This window comes from Mobula hypostoma, chromosome 23 (assembly GCF_963921235.1).
Source record: "Mobula hypostoma chromosome 23, sMobHyp1.1, whole genome shotgun sequence".
NCBI lineage: Eukaryota > Metazoa > Chordata > Chondrichthyes > Myliobatiformes > Myliobatidae > Mobula > Mobula hypostoma.
Genome location: NC_086119.1, coordinates 34,425,971 through 34,441,645, shown reverse-complemented (window position 1 = coordinate 34,441,645; position 15,675 = coordinate 34,425,971). Strand labels below are relative to the sequence as shown.

The following is a 15,675-nucleotide window of genomic DNA, read 5'->3' as shown; positions in this document are numbered from 1 at the left end:
ACTAAGACAGGGATTCCCGGCCTTTGTCGGGCCATGGACCGAGGGGTCCGTAGACCCCAAGTTGGGAATCCCTGCACGAAGAATACTATTATAGAACAGTACAGGAACCTTTTAGCCCACTATACCTGTGCCAACCACATACACTACCTAAACCATCAGCAGCGGGAGCTGCACCCCATTCAGTAAACACTCCTCCAAGGGTTTGGACATTTTCCAGTTCTAACCCCGTAGTTTTCCTGTCAGATTATAGGGACACCATTTTCTCTCCACTTTTTCCCGACTTGGAGAAATACCTGAATCTGAGCAGTTCCTCAAATGCCCCACTGTCCTCACTTTCTTGCAGGCCTGGGCAAAATGTAAACCTACCCTTTCTTTGTCTTCGTATCTGTTCGCCAATAACACGAGTGTGATATAGTTGCAGGCCCATAGCCAAATGCTCTACTTTTGGGACTGCTCAACCTCTCTTCACATAGGATTTTCTAAAACACCACTATATTTAAACCCATATCCCAATAATAGAAACAGGTAGGATAACACCCTGACAAACCCACTCTCCATTCAGTTGAATGTACTGAGATTTCCCACTGTTTACAAGGCATGAGAATCCAGGTCAGGAGTTCAATAAGATAGCTTAAAATGGTGGATGAGGAACCCTATATCTGTAGTCAGCAGCATATTTACCCTCACTGTGTTGTAAGTTAGAATGTCTAACGGTAGAGTAGAAGCTGCTCAGAAGAAAGGCACTATTTCTGACCAGATTGCTAGAATGGATCTATAACAGCTGCTTGTAAAACATAAAATTCACCATAAACTGAAATTAATAGTCAAGAGGGTAAAACCTGGGAACTATTCTAACAGAACAGTTCCAAAATTGAATTGTTCTAATTGCATTTATCAATTTAGTTAATGATGACCACAGTAATGCTTTTACAGAATTAGGCTGTAATGGATGAGATCAAATAATAAATTCCTCAGTTAACCACCTTTACATGTAATAGCATAAATTTGAAGCTCATTATTGCTCAAGCTTTTAACACTTTCCAAAACATCTTTAAAAAATTTGAGACTGGAAGCAATCAGGTGTCAATGTTGTGTGAGGTAGGTTTTTAAATACTGATAGGTTATAATAAACGTGAGGATAATAATAAAAAAAGAGATTGCTCAGAAAAATAACTAAAAACAGCAATAGAAATGTGAAGCTTTTAGGGAGCTGTGTACAAGGTGCGACATTTACTAAGAGATTTTTTGGTTTGAGCATCTCTTTTATCCCTAGCTTGTACGATCACTCTACCTTTAGCTGGGGTTCTGTATCAGTGTGGGTCACCCATCATGCATTCATTACCGGAAGTATTCCACAGTGTAACCAGTAAAGCTGCTTGTCTCTGGACAATCTTCTGAACTGGGAAGGTACTTCACTGTGCTGGCTTACTAAAACTTGCAGCATTATTAGATGCATAATGACATATCCCCTTGTCAAAATAAATAAAATTCATGAAAGATTCTTCATATAAATTGAAGTTCATAAAATATATACAGTCCTAAAAATATATGCTCTTTCTTTAGGTCATATTGATATGTTACAGTTCTGGCCTTTTTACAACAGGTTTCATTCAGGCAAAAGACTGACTAACTGCTGAACAGTGTTTTTTAAGAAGCAAGTTCTGTAAATGCCATCAGGTTATGAATGAAACATGAGACACACCTAACCATTATCCCTTCAGTATGGAATGTACTGGAAAATACACAGGCTCTGAAATACATCCTCCACTTTCCTGTTTGTGTCATGGCTGACCAGTTAAAATGCAAGGCCATCCACCTGCAAAATTAGCTCAGCTTTTCTGTCTCTGCAGATGCTGCCTTACCTGGTGGACATTTCACCATTTCTTCGTGTTATTCTTATCTGCAGGGTCCACTAGATCCCCCCGTTGTTTCCCCCTCAAATACCAACACGTGAATAGTAGTCCGATTTAATTACACATATGTGGAGTAATTACCCAGCATATGCGCACAAAGCAAGAAAATAACTCCAATATCTGCAAAACAACATCAGCTTTTAAATCTCAATGTACATTCTGCTTGCTCTAGGCTGAGTAGCGTATACTGTACTGCTCAATCGTCCCCGAATCTTGAGAGTGTTCAAAGATCATAACCTCCCCCCCAATACCTGCTGCCATTGTTCACCTCCCATCAACATCACCAACACCCACAGCCCACTGCCAGATCCCTAGAGCTCTTGACGCACATCCACTGACACCAGCAAACCTCACTATCACCTCCTCCATTTTTAACATTACTACACATGCTGCTGCCCTCTACCCCACTGCACAATCCTCACTCTGTCCTCCATAGACCTCTACCTCTATCATCCCCACCTCACCATCAACCACTGCCATCACCTCCACCGTACACTTCAGACTCCTCCCCCACTGCCACCACACACCTCCTCTATCCCCGCTGGTACTTGACCAATTCCTTACAAATTTTCATCACAATTCTAAAGGAAACACATTACTACAATTACAATGACAGCAAATCATGAGTTCTTTCAGTTTTAGACATTTTTCAAGCAGACACACAAATATCAATAACTTTGGGAAACAAACATTCGTTTAACAGTAATTGAAATACAAATGAGAGTAGGAACGTCAATGAAGACAGAATGCAAATAATTCTTTTGAGTCAGGTATAAGGAGTCCCATGTTCAGCAGAGTTTGCAGAATACAATTTTGCTCCAAGTGGCAGATGTTTTCCTTTGCCCAAATTAAGAGCTTCCAAATATTTTTCCCCATTAGATGATTTGGAAGATTTGGTCAGCACATGGCAATGATTCACAATATCCCATTATGGTTCATCCTGCCAGGATTCAGCCAGCAACACTTCCCAGTTCAAAAGCTTTCAATGATTGGTAATGCTTACATCGGAAAAAAAAAACAGGAGTGCAAAGAAAAAGACATTGGCAAAGGGATTTCAGGGTTACCTTCGGCTGAAATGCTCCTTGCAGAGAACCAAAAGGACCTGTAGGTGGAATCATGGGAGAAATTCCAGCCATGGATGGAGGATAGGAATGAAACAACTGTGGAAAAGAAAAAAAGGAGGAATCCTTCAGATCTGCTGAATCCAACAATTAAGCACAGCGAGCAAAAAAAAACATTTAGCACATTTTCTGCTAATATGCCACATGCTCAATTCAAAATGTGAGAAGATTTTTTTGAATTAGGATTTGGTTTCACCAGCATCTTAAAGCCATTTAATATTCTGGCTGCTATGAAGGTAAAGCAGATTTAATATTCTGGCTGCTATGAAGGCTAAAAGAAGAAATAGTTGCCCACCCACCTCTAGATCCAACTCAGTCCCTCCAAAAATCACAAATCCTATCTAAATTGACCTGTGTATCTGCATGCTACTGTAAAATGGGCAAATACTTGATGGTCTCTCACCACATTTCCCTCCTGTTGCTAACTGCAGCGTGTGCTGACATGAATAAATACAAGGAAATATTGTGCTCTTGAAAAAGCTCTTTATAGGCCTAAGCTCTCCACATGCTCTCCCTGGCAATGAAGCTATTCACATGGAAACCTTGGCACATGCCCTTTTCGAGGATATTAATATATTTTTATGAGAACATTCCCCCTAAAGAACGATATTTCATAGCACATAGGAGCCAAAGCAGTCAAACGCAAATGGAACTTGCAAAAACTGAAATGGCTCCATCCAAGTGTTTTATCCCGTGAATTTGAATGGGATGGAGATCAGTCGTATTCACTTCCTATTATCATTTCTACCAGGAACAATGGTAAGATTTTCATGATAAACTTATATAAGATCAGGAAAACTGATCATTTCCACATCCTAATAGGGTGTGTCTGCAATCTGTATTTGAAGTCAGCTGCTCTGAGTGCATTCAAATCCTTTTTGATAAGACAGATCAAAAGACTGAGCAAACACTCATCCTTTGCTTACATTTTGTGAATTCAAGCCTGAAACAGATCATTTTATACTCTTTGTAAAAGAGAACTGCTTTACAATTTACCACAATGCTGGTACTTTACTAATTAATAATTATCAGGTGTAAAAGAAAGCACGGCAGATTACAGAAAGTAGGTGGCCTGCCCCAGCTCCACATATGTCATCCATCAGATGACTTAGCTTCAAAACTCTTACAAGACCTGATTGACAAGCTTTCATTCAGAGTTGGCGTCAGGATTCCATGGCAGAGATATGCTAAATTAAACAGAGCGTCTGTCGGCTGGTGCAGAGTTTGGAGAATGCTGGTGAAACCACCTCCTGACAGAAGTAAAGATGCAATAAGCAAGGATTATTAGCAACCAATGTTTGTAATGGGGAGTGCAAGAACCTGCAAGTTATGGAGATTTTACAATTCAGACACAAAATAAACTACTATTCCACCACAACTTCTGAGAAATGGGATTGTACAATTAATGCTAAAGTTTCTAACTAATAACCTGTGTTTGGAGAATCAATGAGAGAGCAGTTGAAATTTACCTGTAACAACAGCTCTGCCAATAACCCCTGCGTATCAGCCACACAGAGGTAGACAAAAGCAGATGGATAACCTCTCGTTAGATTTACCTTCTTCCTCTTTATGGAAATGATAGTCTTCTCATGGTATTTTCCATGAAAGGATGAAGGGAATCAGCCATGGTTAACCTGGGCATCAGAAACGCTATCACTCACAAGCAAAACTGACTGAAACTGAGCAAAACAGAACCATCACTTACCGTTCAAAATGCATCACTTTCCCACTTACAAAAACTTCCATCTCCTCTAGGATTTTAAGGCAGCAATTTAATTTGTTCATCTCATTCTCCCAAGGCCACCTACCAATCACATCTAGCAGTCTGGCAATAAACTTGAGCCACGTAGAGAAATAGAAACCAGAACTTTAGAGATTGATGTTATTCCAGTACTGGTAAATTTATGACATACAGGATATTTCTACAATGTGTGGCAAAGAACTTGGCTCTGATCATCTACACCCTTTTCCAGAAACCACCCCTTCCTGTGGCTGCTCTCAAAAAAATGTATCATAATATATTCACCCTACAAACACAAGATTAATGAAAATTTCAAACTCTCATCGCACCAGGTATGCTTTCAGATTGGGGGGCTCTTACCCCGGTTGAATATCAATCCTTGCACTTAAGTTTTTAACTACAGGTCCAAGCACAATCCAGAACAAGGCTCAGTTTGTGGAGGTTATGTGTGCTGCAGGTATGTTCAGTGCAATGGAAAGCAACAAGAGCAGCATAGAAAATGTATAGCTGTTACTGATTATTGGCGTGGAGAACTCAGCTTAGAAGTAGTAACTGAATTAAATCAAATATTTTGACTATGTTCAAATAAAGAAACTGCTTCACTACAGCCAGTGAGGAAATTCTACCATGCCTTACATGGAATTTGCCAAGGGATGCAGCCACTTAAAATGTGGAACACATAGCTTCCATTGACTACCATCTAAAGTTATGATAAACTAAACTAAGTACTGTATATTCAATAAGTAATGTTTGAACTGGCTTTCTACAAGAATGATCTATCAGTAATATTGAAACTGGATAGCCCCTTAAGTTTTAACAGATGTGATCTCCAGAAGATGAGATTAAATAAAATCTAACTCAACGCTATTTTATCTATAAAAGTTTTGTCTGGCTTGCCACATTATTCAATTTCGATCCTATTACTGAATGAAAAATACAAATTTTGAGTAGACGTTGTGAATTCATAAACTACCTACATCTTTTTGTGTGCACTAAGATTGATTTCTTCTTAATGCATTTCAATTCTTTTTTCAACATAACTTTCAGGAAAGTGAAAGTAAATTAAGGTTACAAGTTGCTTTGTTAAAAAACCTCCATGTATTACAGATCATTCTACTGCGGTTATGAAGATAGTCTATGCTTGCAAATGAGCGCACGGTAGCGTCATGGTTAGCACAACACTTTACAATACAAGCAACCGGGGTTCAGTTTCCACGGCTGTCTGTAGGGAATTTGTACGTTCTCCCCGTGACCGTGTGACTTTCCTCTGAGTGATCCAGTTTCCTCCCACAGTCCAATGATGTACCAGTTGGTAGGTTAATCAGTCATTGTAAACTGTCCCATGATTAGGCCAGGGTTAAATTGGGGGCTGATTGGCGGCGCGGTTCAAAGGGCTGGAAGGGCTTATTTCGTGCTGTATTTCAATCAATCAATAAATAAATAAGACCAAATGTTCTTTATTCTGCGATACCCCAATAAAATAACCTCACTGAAATCTCTTAAAGACTCTAATTGGTTACAAATGAAATACACAAAGAGTAATGATTGAAAGTTAATTCTCCAACTGGAGACCCCCTCCCCCGCCCAACTGGGATGCCCCAAGGGTGAGTGTTGGGGCCTCTGTTATTCATTATTTATGTAAATGATTTGAATAATTTGATATGAATGCACATCGCATGATTAGCAAGGTAGGTGATGATATTAAATTGGGGACTCTGATAGTGAAGCAGGCAACACTGAATAACTAAGAGATCTCTATCAACACACACAAAAAATACTGGTGAACGCAGCAGGCCAGGCAGCATCTATAGGAAGAGGTACAGTCGATGTTTCGGGCCGGGACCTGACGTGTGTGTGTGTGTGTGTGTGTGTGTTGCTTGAATTTCCAGCATCTGCCGATTTCCTTGTGACTGAAATCTCTATCAGTTAGGGAGATGGGCTAAGGAATGACAAATAGATTTCAATTCAGATAAGTGTGAAGTAATGTGTTTTGAATAAACAATCGAGGGTAGGCCCTAGACTGTACATGGCAGGGCACTGATGAGTGATTTGGAGCAGAAGGATCTGGCAGTTCAAGTGCAGAGTTTGCTGAAAGTAGCTATGTAAGTTCAAGGTGAAGAAGGCATTTAGCACGCTGACCATCATTAGTTAAGACATCAAATTTAGGAGTAGGGACATTATATTCTAGTTGTATAAGTCATTGTTTACAGTTTTGGTCACCTTTATAGGAAAGCCATTATCAAGCTGGAGAGGGTGCAGAAGAGATTTACGAGGATGCTTCCAGGATTACCTGTCGTGGGTCTGAGTCACAGGGAGAGGTTGGGTATGCTGGATTGCTGTTCCTTGGGGCATAAGGGAATGAAGAATGACCTTGTAGAAGGCTATAAAAATCATGAAGGGTATGTGGATGGTCATAGTGTTTTCCTTGGATTGGGAAGTCCACAACTAGAGGGCACAATACAAGATAAGAGGGAAGAGATGCAAGAGACTCGGGAGGTACAGGGAGGGTAGTAAATAGCTGGAATGAACTGCCAGAAGAAGTGGTCAAGGTGGGTACAACTGCAACATTTAAGAGGCATCTGGAAAGCTACGTGGAAGGGAGGGTCTTGGAGAGTTCTGGGCTAGAGGTGGGCAACAGGGACTAGAAGGGAGGAATCTGTGGTCAGTATGGACCAGTTGGGCTGAAGGGCCTGTTTCCATGCTGTTTTATTATATGACTAAAATATATACTTATGTAACTAATAGTTTGATATTCTGGATCAAGAGATAATCAGATGTAAAGTGCTGGAAAACATGGAACAAAAACATGAGATACAGTATCAATAATAAAATTTCAAGTAAATAGATACTTCTTTCCAATCAGCATTAGGCATGTCAGGGAATTATCAGCATGATGATTTCTACTCATCTAGAGACCAGAAAATGTGTTCAAAGGACAACTCATCTCCTGGGTTTCATTTTCCACAGTTAAATCTGTACTTACTCTATAGTTAAGACATTGAAGATGGGGGGAGTCATCAGTGTGCTAAAAACAATTAGTTAAAATCTGCACAAAGGCAGAAAAATTGTAAATTGTAAAAAAAAAGTTCCATTTTATTACGGAGTGTAGTTTTCAACCATAAAAACAGAAGGTGGGTCTCTGAGAGCACTGGCTTCATCACAGCTAACAAGCTTCATTTTGTTACTACTTATAAGCTCTGCAACTGATCAGCAACTTACTGGAGTGTGTGTATTGCATGGAGGCGCACTGATAACCAAGCAAAGCTTTAGATGCAATAGATTGGAGAATGAAGTAGGAAAGCAGCTCAGCTGTGTGAAGACTAATGATCGTAGCACAGTCAAAGAGCAGCTCACAGCAATGATTAAAAACCCTTGAAGCACTGTCTGAAAAGTGAGATCTCAGGTGTATAACAACCCTACTGGTATAAACAAGGACCCAATCAGTTCTATAATGGTTGAAAGAAGATCATCCCCTTTTGACATAGAGCTAGGATATAATTCATATGCCATTTTCTTCATTGATTGGCCCGTGACCAGCTGATGACATCACTATCAGCAAGATATAGACACAAGTTTCTTTGTATGCTTCTTGTATTCAAGCCTATCTTTGCCAAGCTGTGCTCCCTTGACGCACTGAATCTCAAGGATCTCAAACTTACCAAGTTCTTACCCCTTTTTCCATTCTCTTAGATAAAACTTCTAAAACACAAGACCAGCATTCCCGAACCATAAAACTCTGACAACCATACATGGCCAAATCATCATCATTCTTTTGTTCTTTACAGCCTTCCACTGAGCAAAGTCTGTTTTTATTTTCCTATAACTTCCCTCTTTCTTTGTTTTGCAATAAATAAGAATTTATATAATGAACACTACTTCTCTCAAAACTTCTTAATTGGGCCTACAGAATCTTCCACAACAAAATTCAAACGAAGCATAGCGCCAAATCTACGGGTTAGTAATGGATCCCTGTTGCTTTATAGAGGCTCCTCAGGCCTCAGTTCAAGGCTATCAGACATAAGTAATACTCAGCATATCACTTAAAATGCTTCACAGATCATATTTAATTTTGATTCTCTGAGAAAAAAATCGTACTGAGTGCAAGAAGCTGTGTAGGAATGCAAGTAAAAATGGTAACTTGATTGGATTCAGTCTATGAAATAGATTGTGGCCTTTATATTTCTGACTGTTGTGATTTAGTTGAAGAGAAATTCCATGTGCCTTTGATATCCAGGCTGTTTAAATCATCAGGAAGGATAAGGTTTCTGAAAGCTGGGCTCTGATGTGAATTAAAATGCACAATGCACTCAATGATGAGCACCAGGTGCTGTACTGAAGTTGAATTGGAAACCATTCCCTCCTGTGTCTGCTCTCAATTTGAATTGGCTCTGGTGCAAATGGACAATCCATAGTCAAGCTGCATTCTTTGTTCCATTGTTCTATTACTTCACTGCAGTCTGAATTCACCCTTACTTTTTGACAAGGATTGATCATCTTCATGTACTAATTACTGTGTAGTCTCTCCATGTTTTCCTTAATAGTGCGTTTTATGTGAAGTCTTTCCTCTTAGTAGATAATAAAAGCAGATGGACTTCCTGTGAGCAGAGAGCAAGTGTTCTCTCTGTGAAATCGAGGTAAGGCAGGGGACGTGGACCTAAATATGTTGGAGAATCTGACATTAATTGCAATAATTCCAGCTCCACCTTCATTGCAATAATTTCTTTGTAAATTCAGTCTTTACAATAAAAACATGCTTGAAAATATTTTGTAATAGCAAATCCTTTCAATACAAGGATTCCCTTCAAAAAGATGTTAAATGCAAGCTATAACAATTCATGTTAACCTATACAAGATGTGAAAAAAGCCCCAGTATCTATGCTGAACCATGTATTTTAGTACCCTGATTCTCTTTTTTTGGTTCATTGTGGTTATATGCAGAAATGATGGTTAGTATCCTGTAAATATCTTCAAGATCTGCACAGGATCAGAAAATGATGCAGAGGGTTTCAAACTCAGCCAGCCCAATCGTAGGCACTAGCATCTCCAGCTGTGAGGATATCTTCAAATGCCTCAAAAAGGCACCATCCAACATTAAGGACCCCATCATCCAAGACATGCTCTTTTCTTAATACTACCGTCAGAGAGGAGATGCAGGAGCCTGAAGACACTCACTCAGTATTTCAGGAACAATTTCCCTGCCTGAACAGACAATGAACAACCCATGAACACGACTACATTATTATTGCTCTCTATTTGCACTGCTTATTTAATTATTAAATATATTTTTGTAGTTTTTTAATTGCATTGCACTGTATTGCTGCCGCAAAACAACAAATTTCATGGCACCTGTCACTGATATCAAACCTGATTCTGAGAATAACTGGACGTACACATCAGGAGGTCTTACCTATCTTTGCCAAAACCCCACCAACAGAAATACAACATCTGCTCTAATTATTAATGCTCTAAGTTGTTGGACCATCACTTAAGGGAAGAATGTTCTTCAGCTTCTCCACCTCATCTTCTCTGCTTCATGTGGAATCATTGCTTATGCCAAGGTGCACTTTCACAGATCTTGGTGGCCCTCAGCTCCTTCTTTCAACTCAGTTACTCCTCACATAGAGTACATATTGATTTTTGAAAATACAAGTAAACCATGGAGATAAATAGAGAGGAATCTACTTTTTCTCACCTAACATTACTTTGGCCTGCATATGATTTCTGGTCTAAGTCACTGATCAGCAACCAGCAGTCAGAACTAGATCTGATTTTCTGTTCCTTCACTCAAGAGCTAAATGGTGATGAAACAAGGTATATTGGCCCACGAGTCTCATCACTGAAATAGGTGAATTTATTCACAATGCTACAAGTTACTCCCAGCAGGTCAGGCAGCATCTATGGAAGGGACTAAATGGTCAACATTGCAGACTGAGACCCTTAATCCATCCTGATGAAGGGTCTTGGCTCAAGAAGTTGACTGTTTATTTCCCTCCACAGATGCTGCCTGATCTACTGAGTTCCTCCAGCATTTTGTGTGTGTTGCTTTGGATGTCCAACATCTGCAGAATTTCTCATGTTTGCAAGTTATCCTTCTCATTCCATGACAATTTTGCTTTTATCCACTTTAAACCTGCACTTAGGAGTGCTACATTTAGAACTAATTTACAAGTTCAATAATGTTGAAATATCAAAGAATTCAAAAGTGGCAACTTCTTTTTAGGGTACTGGGTACTTCCAATAGTTCTGTTCTTTACCTATTAGTTTTGAGCACTTACTGAACTTCGAAAGAGATCTGTAAAAATCTTGGGTAATCATACATTTTTCCCCCTTTGGTCTGAATCTGCAAGGCGAGTAGGATATCTTCAGCTAGTCCTCAGTTGCATTTGACTTTGCCTTTGTAGTCTTATCTCATAATTTAATCAGCTTTCAGGCAGGACAGTCTCAGAGGTAGCTTCTTTTACACCACAACTTCCACCTACTTTTTAAGGGGTAAAACTGTCAGGCAACTCAAGAGCAGAAGGCAAGACCAATCTGATAAATACCACCCACTGAGGATTCAGCGCTGGGGAGAATATAGGCTTTTGCTTGGTTGCATTACCTTATCCCAATCTCGGTTTAAGATTATCATTCATATCCTGTCTACAGACTTTTGTGATTAACCTTCACAGCATGGATTTGAGCTTAAACAAGGACCTCTCCAGATAAGAGGCAAAGAAGTAGAGTTTCCAATGATTTTCTTTATAAATGCAGTAGACCTTACTTTTGCACTACCTTACCTTACTTTCCATTTTTCTATTTATGATTCATAATTTAAATTTTTAGTATTTACTATCGATTTGTAATCCAGGGAGCGGGAAGCGCAGAATCAAATATCGCTGTGATGATTGTACATTCTAGTATCAATTGTTTGGCGACAATAAAGTATAAAGTATAAAGATGATGAACAGGAATCAGGCACAAGTGAGCAAAACAATATTTCAATAATGTTATCTGATGTGATTCCTGTTAACAAAATCTTAAATTGGTTGACCAGAGGGCCGCAGGTATCTAAGGGTTAAAGCATCCCTACCATTATATAAAGAAAGCTATCAATGCCTGGAGACAACCTCACAAAATGCTGGAAGAACGCAGCAGGCCAGGCAGCATCTATGTAAAAAAAGTACAGTCGACGTTTCAGGCCAAAGACCTTCAGCAGGATTGTTGAAAAAAAGGTGTGTGGGGAGGGGAGAGAGAACCACCGGGTGATAGGTGAAACCTGGAGGGAGAAGAATGAAGTAAAGAGCTGGGAAGTTGATTGGTGAGGTGAGAGAGGGAAAAGGCAATGGGAAATGGAGAAGGGGGAGTGTTTGGGGGGCAATACCAGAAGTCTGAGAAATTGACGTTCAGGCCAGAAAGGTTGGAGGCTACCCAAACGGAATATAAGGTGTTTTTCCAGCCCAAGTGTGGCCTTATCTCAACAGTGGGGAGGCCACGGATGGACAAATCAGAATGGGAATGGGAAGTGGAACTAAAATGGGTGGCCACTGGGAGATCCTGCTTCCTTTGGCAGACGGAGCGTAGATGCTCAGCGGAGCAGTCTCCCAATCTAAAGGGGTGGATCCAGCAGAGGATAACGAAGCATACGGGTCCATTACAGGCAGCGGAGAGGGAATCCCGGAGTTGTGGAAATGACTGGGATAGGGGGATAGGGACACCAGGCACCTCCTCATGGCGGAAAGCGTGGCACGTAGAACGCGGTAGGAGCAGTCAATTGAATGTGAGTACCTGGGGTCCTAGGAGGGTCCAAATCAAGCAGCTTGAAAGTAAATCTGGAAACCATGTGGCATAAACTGGCGGTGAAGACATGTTCCCTGGAATGATACATGACTGTAGTAGAGAGTCTGGGTAAGCATGTGGTCAAACAGTTGGCGAGCAGTAGGGATCACAGCAGGGGAGCAGTGAGAGAGGGTTTCACTGAACTGCCATCAAAGGGAAGACTTAAACTTCTTCATGCAGGCACCCCTGGAAGAGACTTCGCAAGGGCCTGGCCTACTGAGTTCCTCCAGCATTTGTGTGTGTTGCTCAGATTTCCAGCATCTGCAGATTTTCTCGTTTCTGGAGCCAACCTCGACTGTTTATTTGATTTTGGAGAAGCTGAATCTGAATCATTTAGGGGCTTATGAAAGACATGAGGAAACTTCTATAACAGAGGAAATAAAAGCCAGACACCGATGTCTGTGGCTTTACACAATACACTGATTCACCTCATGTAGACAACGCTCTGTTGGAGCAGAAAATGATCTCCAGTATCTGCAAGAATCTGCAGCTCTGCTACCTTGAATTACAGAGCATCTGATGGAACGATTGGTAAAATTAGCCAGGAAAGGAGCTAAGCTGCTTTCAAAAATATATATCTGCAGGTTAACCAAGCTGCACTGGGCTCTGTGAGTGAGGTTTGGCTGTCAGTTATCAAAATCTGGTCACACTTCCTCTCTCTCCTGCCCACACTGCAACACCATCACCATCTGACTCCCATCTTACACATGTAATTATGCAGATACCTGACCATCTGGCCCCTCTCCAAAACCCTATACGATGTGGTATTATGTGGTCTGAGAGGAAGGGGAAAAGAAAAATTACTCTAGAAGCGTTTTGCATTAATTTCCCCTCACCCCTTCCCCTCTTCTATTGCACACTCTGGCCACTTATCTCTTCTTCTCACCTGCCAAAGCCTCCTCTTTTGCCATGATGAGGCTACTCTCAAGGTGGAGGAGTAACACCTCATGTTCTGTCTAGATAGCCTCCAACCTGATGGCATGAACTAGTATTTTTCCCCTTCTTCCCTTTCTCCCATCATTCTTCTTTTATTTCCCATTCTGGACTCTTAACTCTTCTCCTCATCTGCCAAATGCACATTTTCACTCTGGATCTCCAATCCCTATACACTTCTATCCACTTTACAGCAAGAAGGCCATAAAGCCCTCCACTTCTTTTTCAACAAAAGACTCAGCCATTTCCCCTCTCCAACCACCCTCATCTGTCTGGCAGAACTGTTTCTTACCCTCAACAATTTCTCCTTCTGCTCTTCCCAATTTCTCCAAACTCAAAAGGCTACCATGAGTATCAGCACGGACTCCAGCTATGCCTGCCTTTTCATTGGCTACGTAGAACAGTCTACGCCTTCAGTAGTAATGTTCCCAACTCTTCTTGCACTACATTGACAATTGCATTGTCAATTTCATCAAGTTTGCCTCCAACTTCCACCTTTTCCTTAAATTCACTTGGTCCATTTCTGAGACCTCCCTCTCCTTTCTAATTTTTGTCTCAAGCTGTCTGCTGATATCGTTTATAAACTTACCGATTCCAATGGTTATCTTGACTACACCTCTTCCCACCCTGTCTCCTGTAAAAATAGTATTCTCTTTTCCCAGTTTCTTCGTCTCCATCACATCTGTTCCCAGGATGAGGCTTTCCTTTCTAGGATATCAATAATGTCCTCCTTCTTCAAAGAATGATGGTTCTCTTTCTCCACTATTGATGCTGTCCTAACCCACATCTCCTCTATTTCCTGGACATCAGTGCTGACTCCATCTTCTCACTGACTTATCAGCGATAGAGTTCCTCTTATCCTCTCCTACCACCCCATGAGCCAACACATGAGTCTCCACAGCTTCTGCCATCTTCAATGGCATCCTACCACCAAACACATCTTTACTCACGCCCCCGGCCCCATTCTCCACTTCGCAAGGATCGCTTCCTCCAAGATTGCCTTGTCCATTCAGCCCTCATTACTAATTTCCCATATGGCACATATCTCTGCAAGCGACAGAAATGCCACACCTGCCCATTTATCTCCTCCCTACATTCAGGGCCCCAAACAGTCCTTCATGCAAGGCAACACTTCACCTGTAAATCTGTTGGGGCCATCTATTGTATCCAGTGCTCTGAATGCAGCCTCCTCTATATTGGTGAGATTCAACGTAAATTGGGGGTCCGCTTTGGTAGCCAATCATTTTAAGTCCTATCCTCATTCCTCTCTGACATGTCGGCGCATGGCCTCCTCTTGTGCCACGATGAGGCCACTCTTAAGGTGGAGAAGCAACACCTCACATTCCATCTAGGTAGTCTCCACCTGATGGCATGAACATTGATTTCTCCTTCCAGTATTTTCCTTCCCCCCTTTCCCCCTTCTTCTATTCCCCTCTCTGGCCTCTTACCTCTTCTCCTCACCTGCCCATCACCTCCCCCTGTGCTCCTCCTTCTTCCTTTTCTTGCATGGTCCATTATCCTCTCCTATCAAATTCCTTCCTCCTCAACCCTTCACCTATTACCTTCTAGCTAATTCAGCTTCCCTTCCCCCACCCCACCTTTTTATTCTAGCATCTTCACCCTTCCGTTCCAGGACAGAAGAAGGGTCTCAGCCCAAAACATCGACTGTTTATTCATTTCCATGGATGCCACCTGATCTGCTGAGTTCCTCCAGCATTTTGAGTGCGTTTCTCCTTAATATCATGTGGTTCAAGCCTAATTTCAATAAAATGCTAATGATGAAAATATTTTTACAGACCAGAATGCTATAGCAAGTACTTAGTCTATTGAGTGATCATTGACCTGAATTCTCATTCCTTTTCCATTGAAACTGCCTAACACGCTTAACAGTTCCATTTTCACTTTGGATCCAGAGTAGTTTTGAGTTCTTAGAACAAGTACTCTGACTCTCCAGAAAGTACTGCGTTGTTCACATTGCTATTTAATTGAATACATTGCACTCAACTTCCAAACTAACTATATTCAGCAAAGTACTTCAACAAATGTTATCAGTTCAAACCAACAAGCTTTGACAATTCAATTCCCTCTTAAATTTTGATGTATGGGCGATAAAGAGTAGAGCTCTCACACTAATTTTTAAATTAACACAGTG

At 40.9% G+C, this 15,675-nt stretch overlaps 1 protein-coding gene across 11 annotated transcripts in view; it reads right to left on the bottom strand.

Annotated features, from left to right (window-relative positions):
- Nucleotides 1–15,675, bottom strand: part of auts2a (activator of transcription and developmental regulator AUTS2 a) — a 1,205,197-nt gene that overhangs the window by 39,100 nt on the left and 1,150,422 nt on the right. For all 11 annotated transcript variants that reach the window (XM_063031901.1, XM_063031894.1, XM_063031893.1 and 8 more), the window contains one exon: nt 2,978–3,073. In XM_063031901.1, coding sequence (XP_062887971.1) covers nt 2,978–3,073 — 96 coding nt within the window. The remainder of the gene's footprint in view (nt 1–2,977; nt 3,074–15,675) is intronic.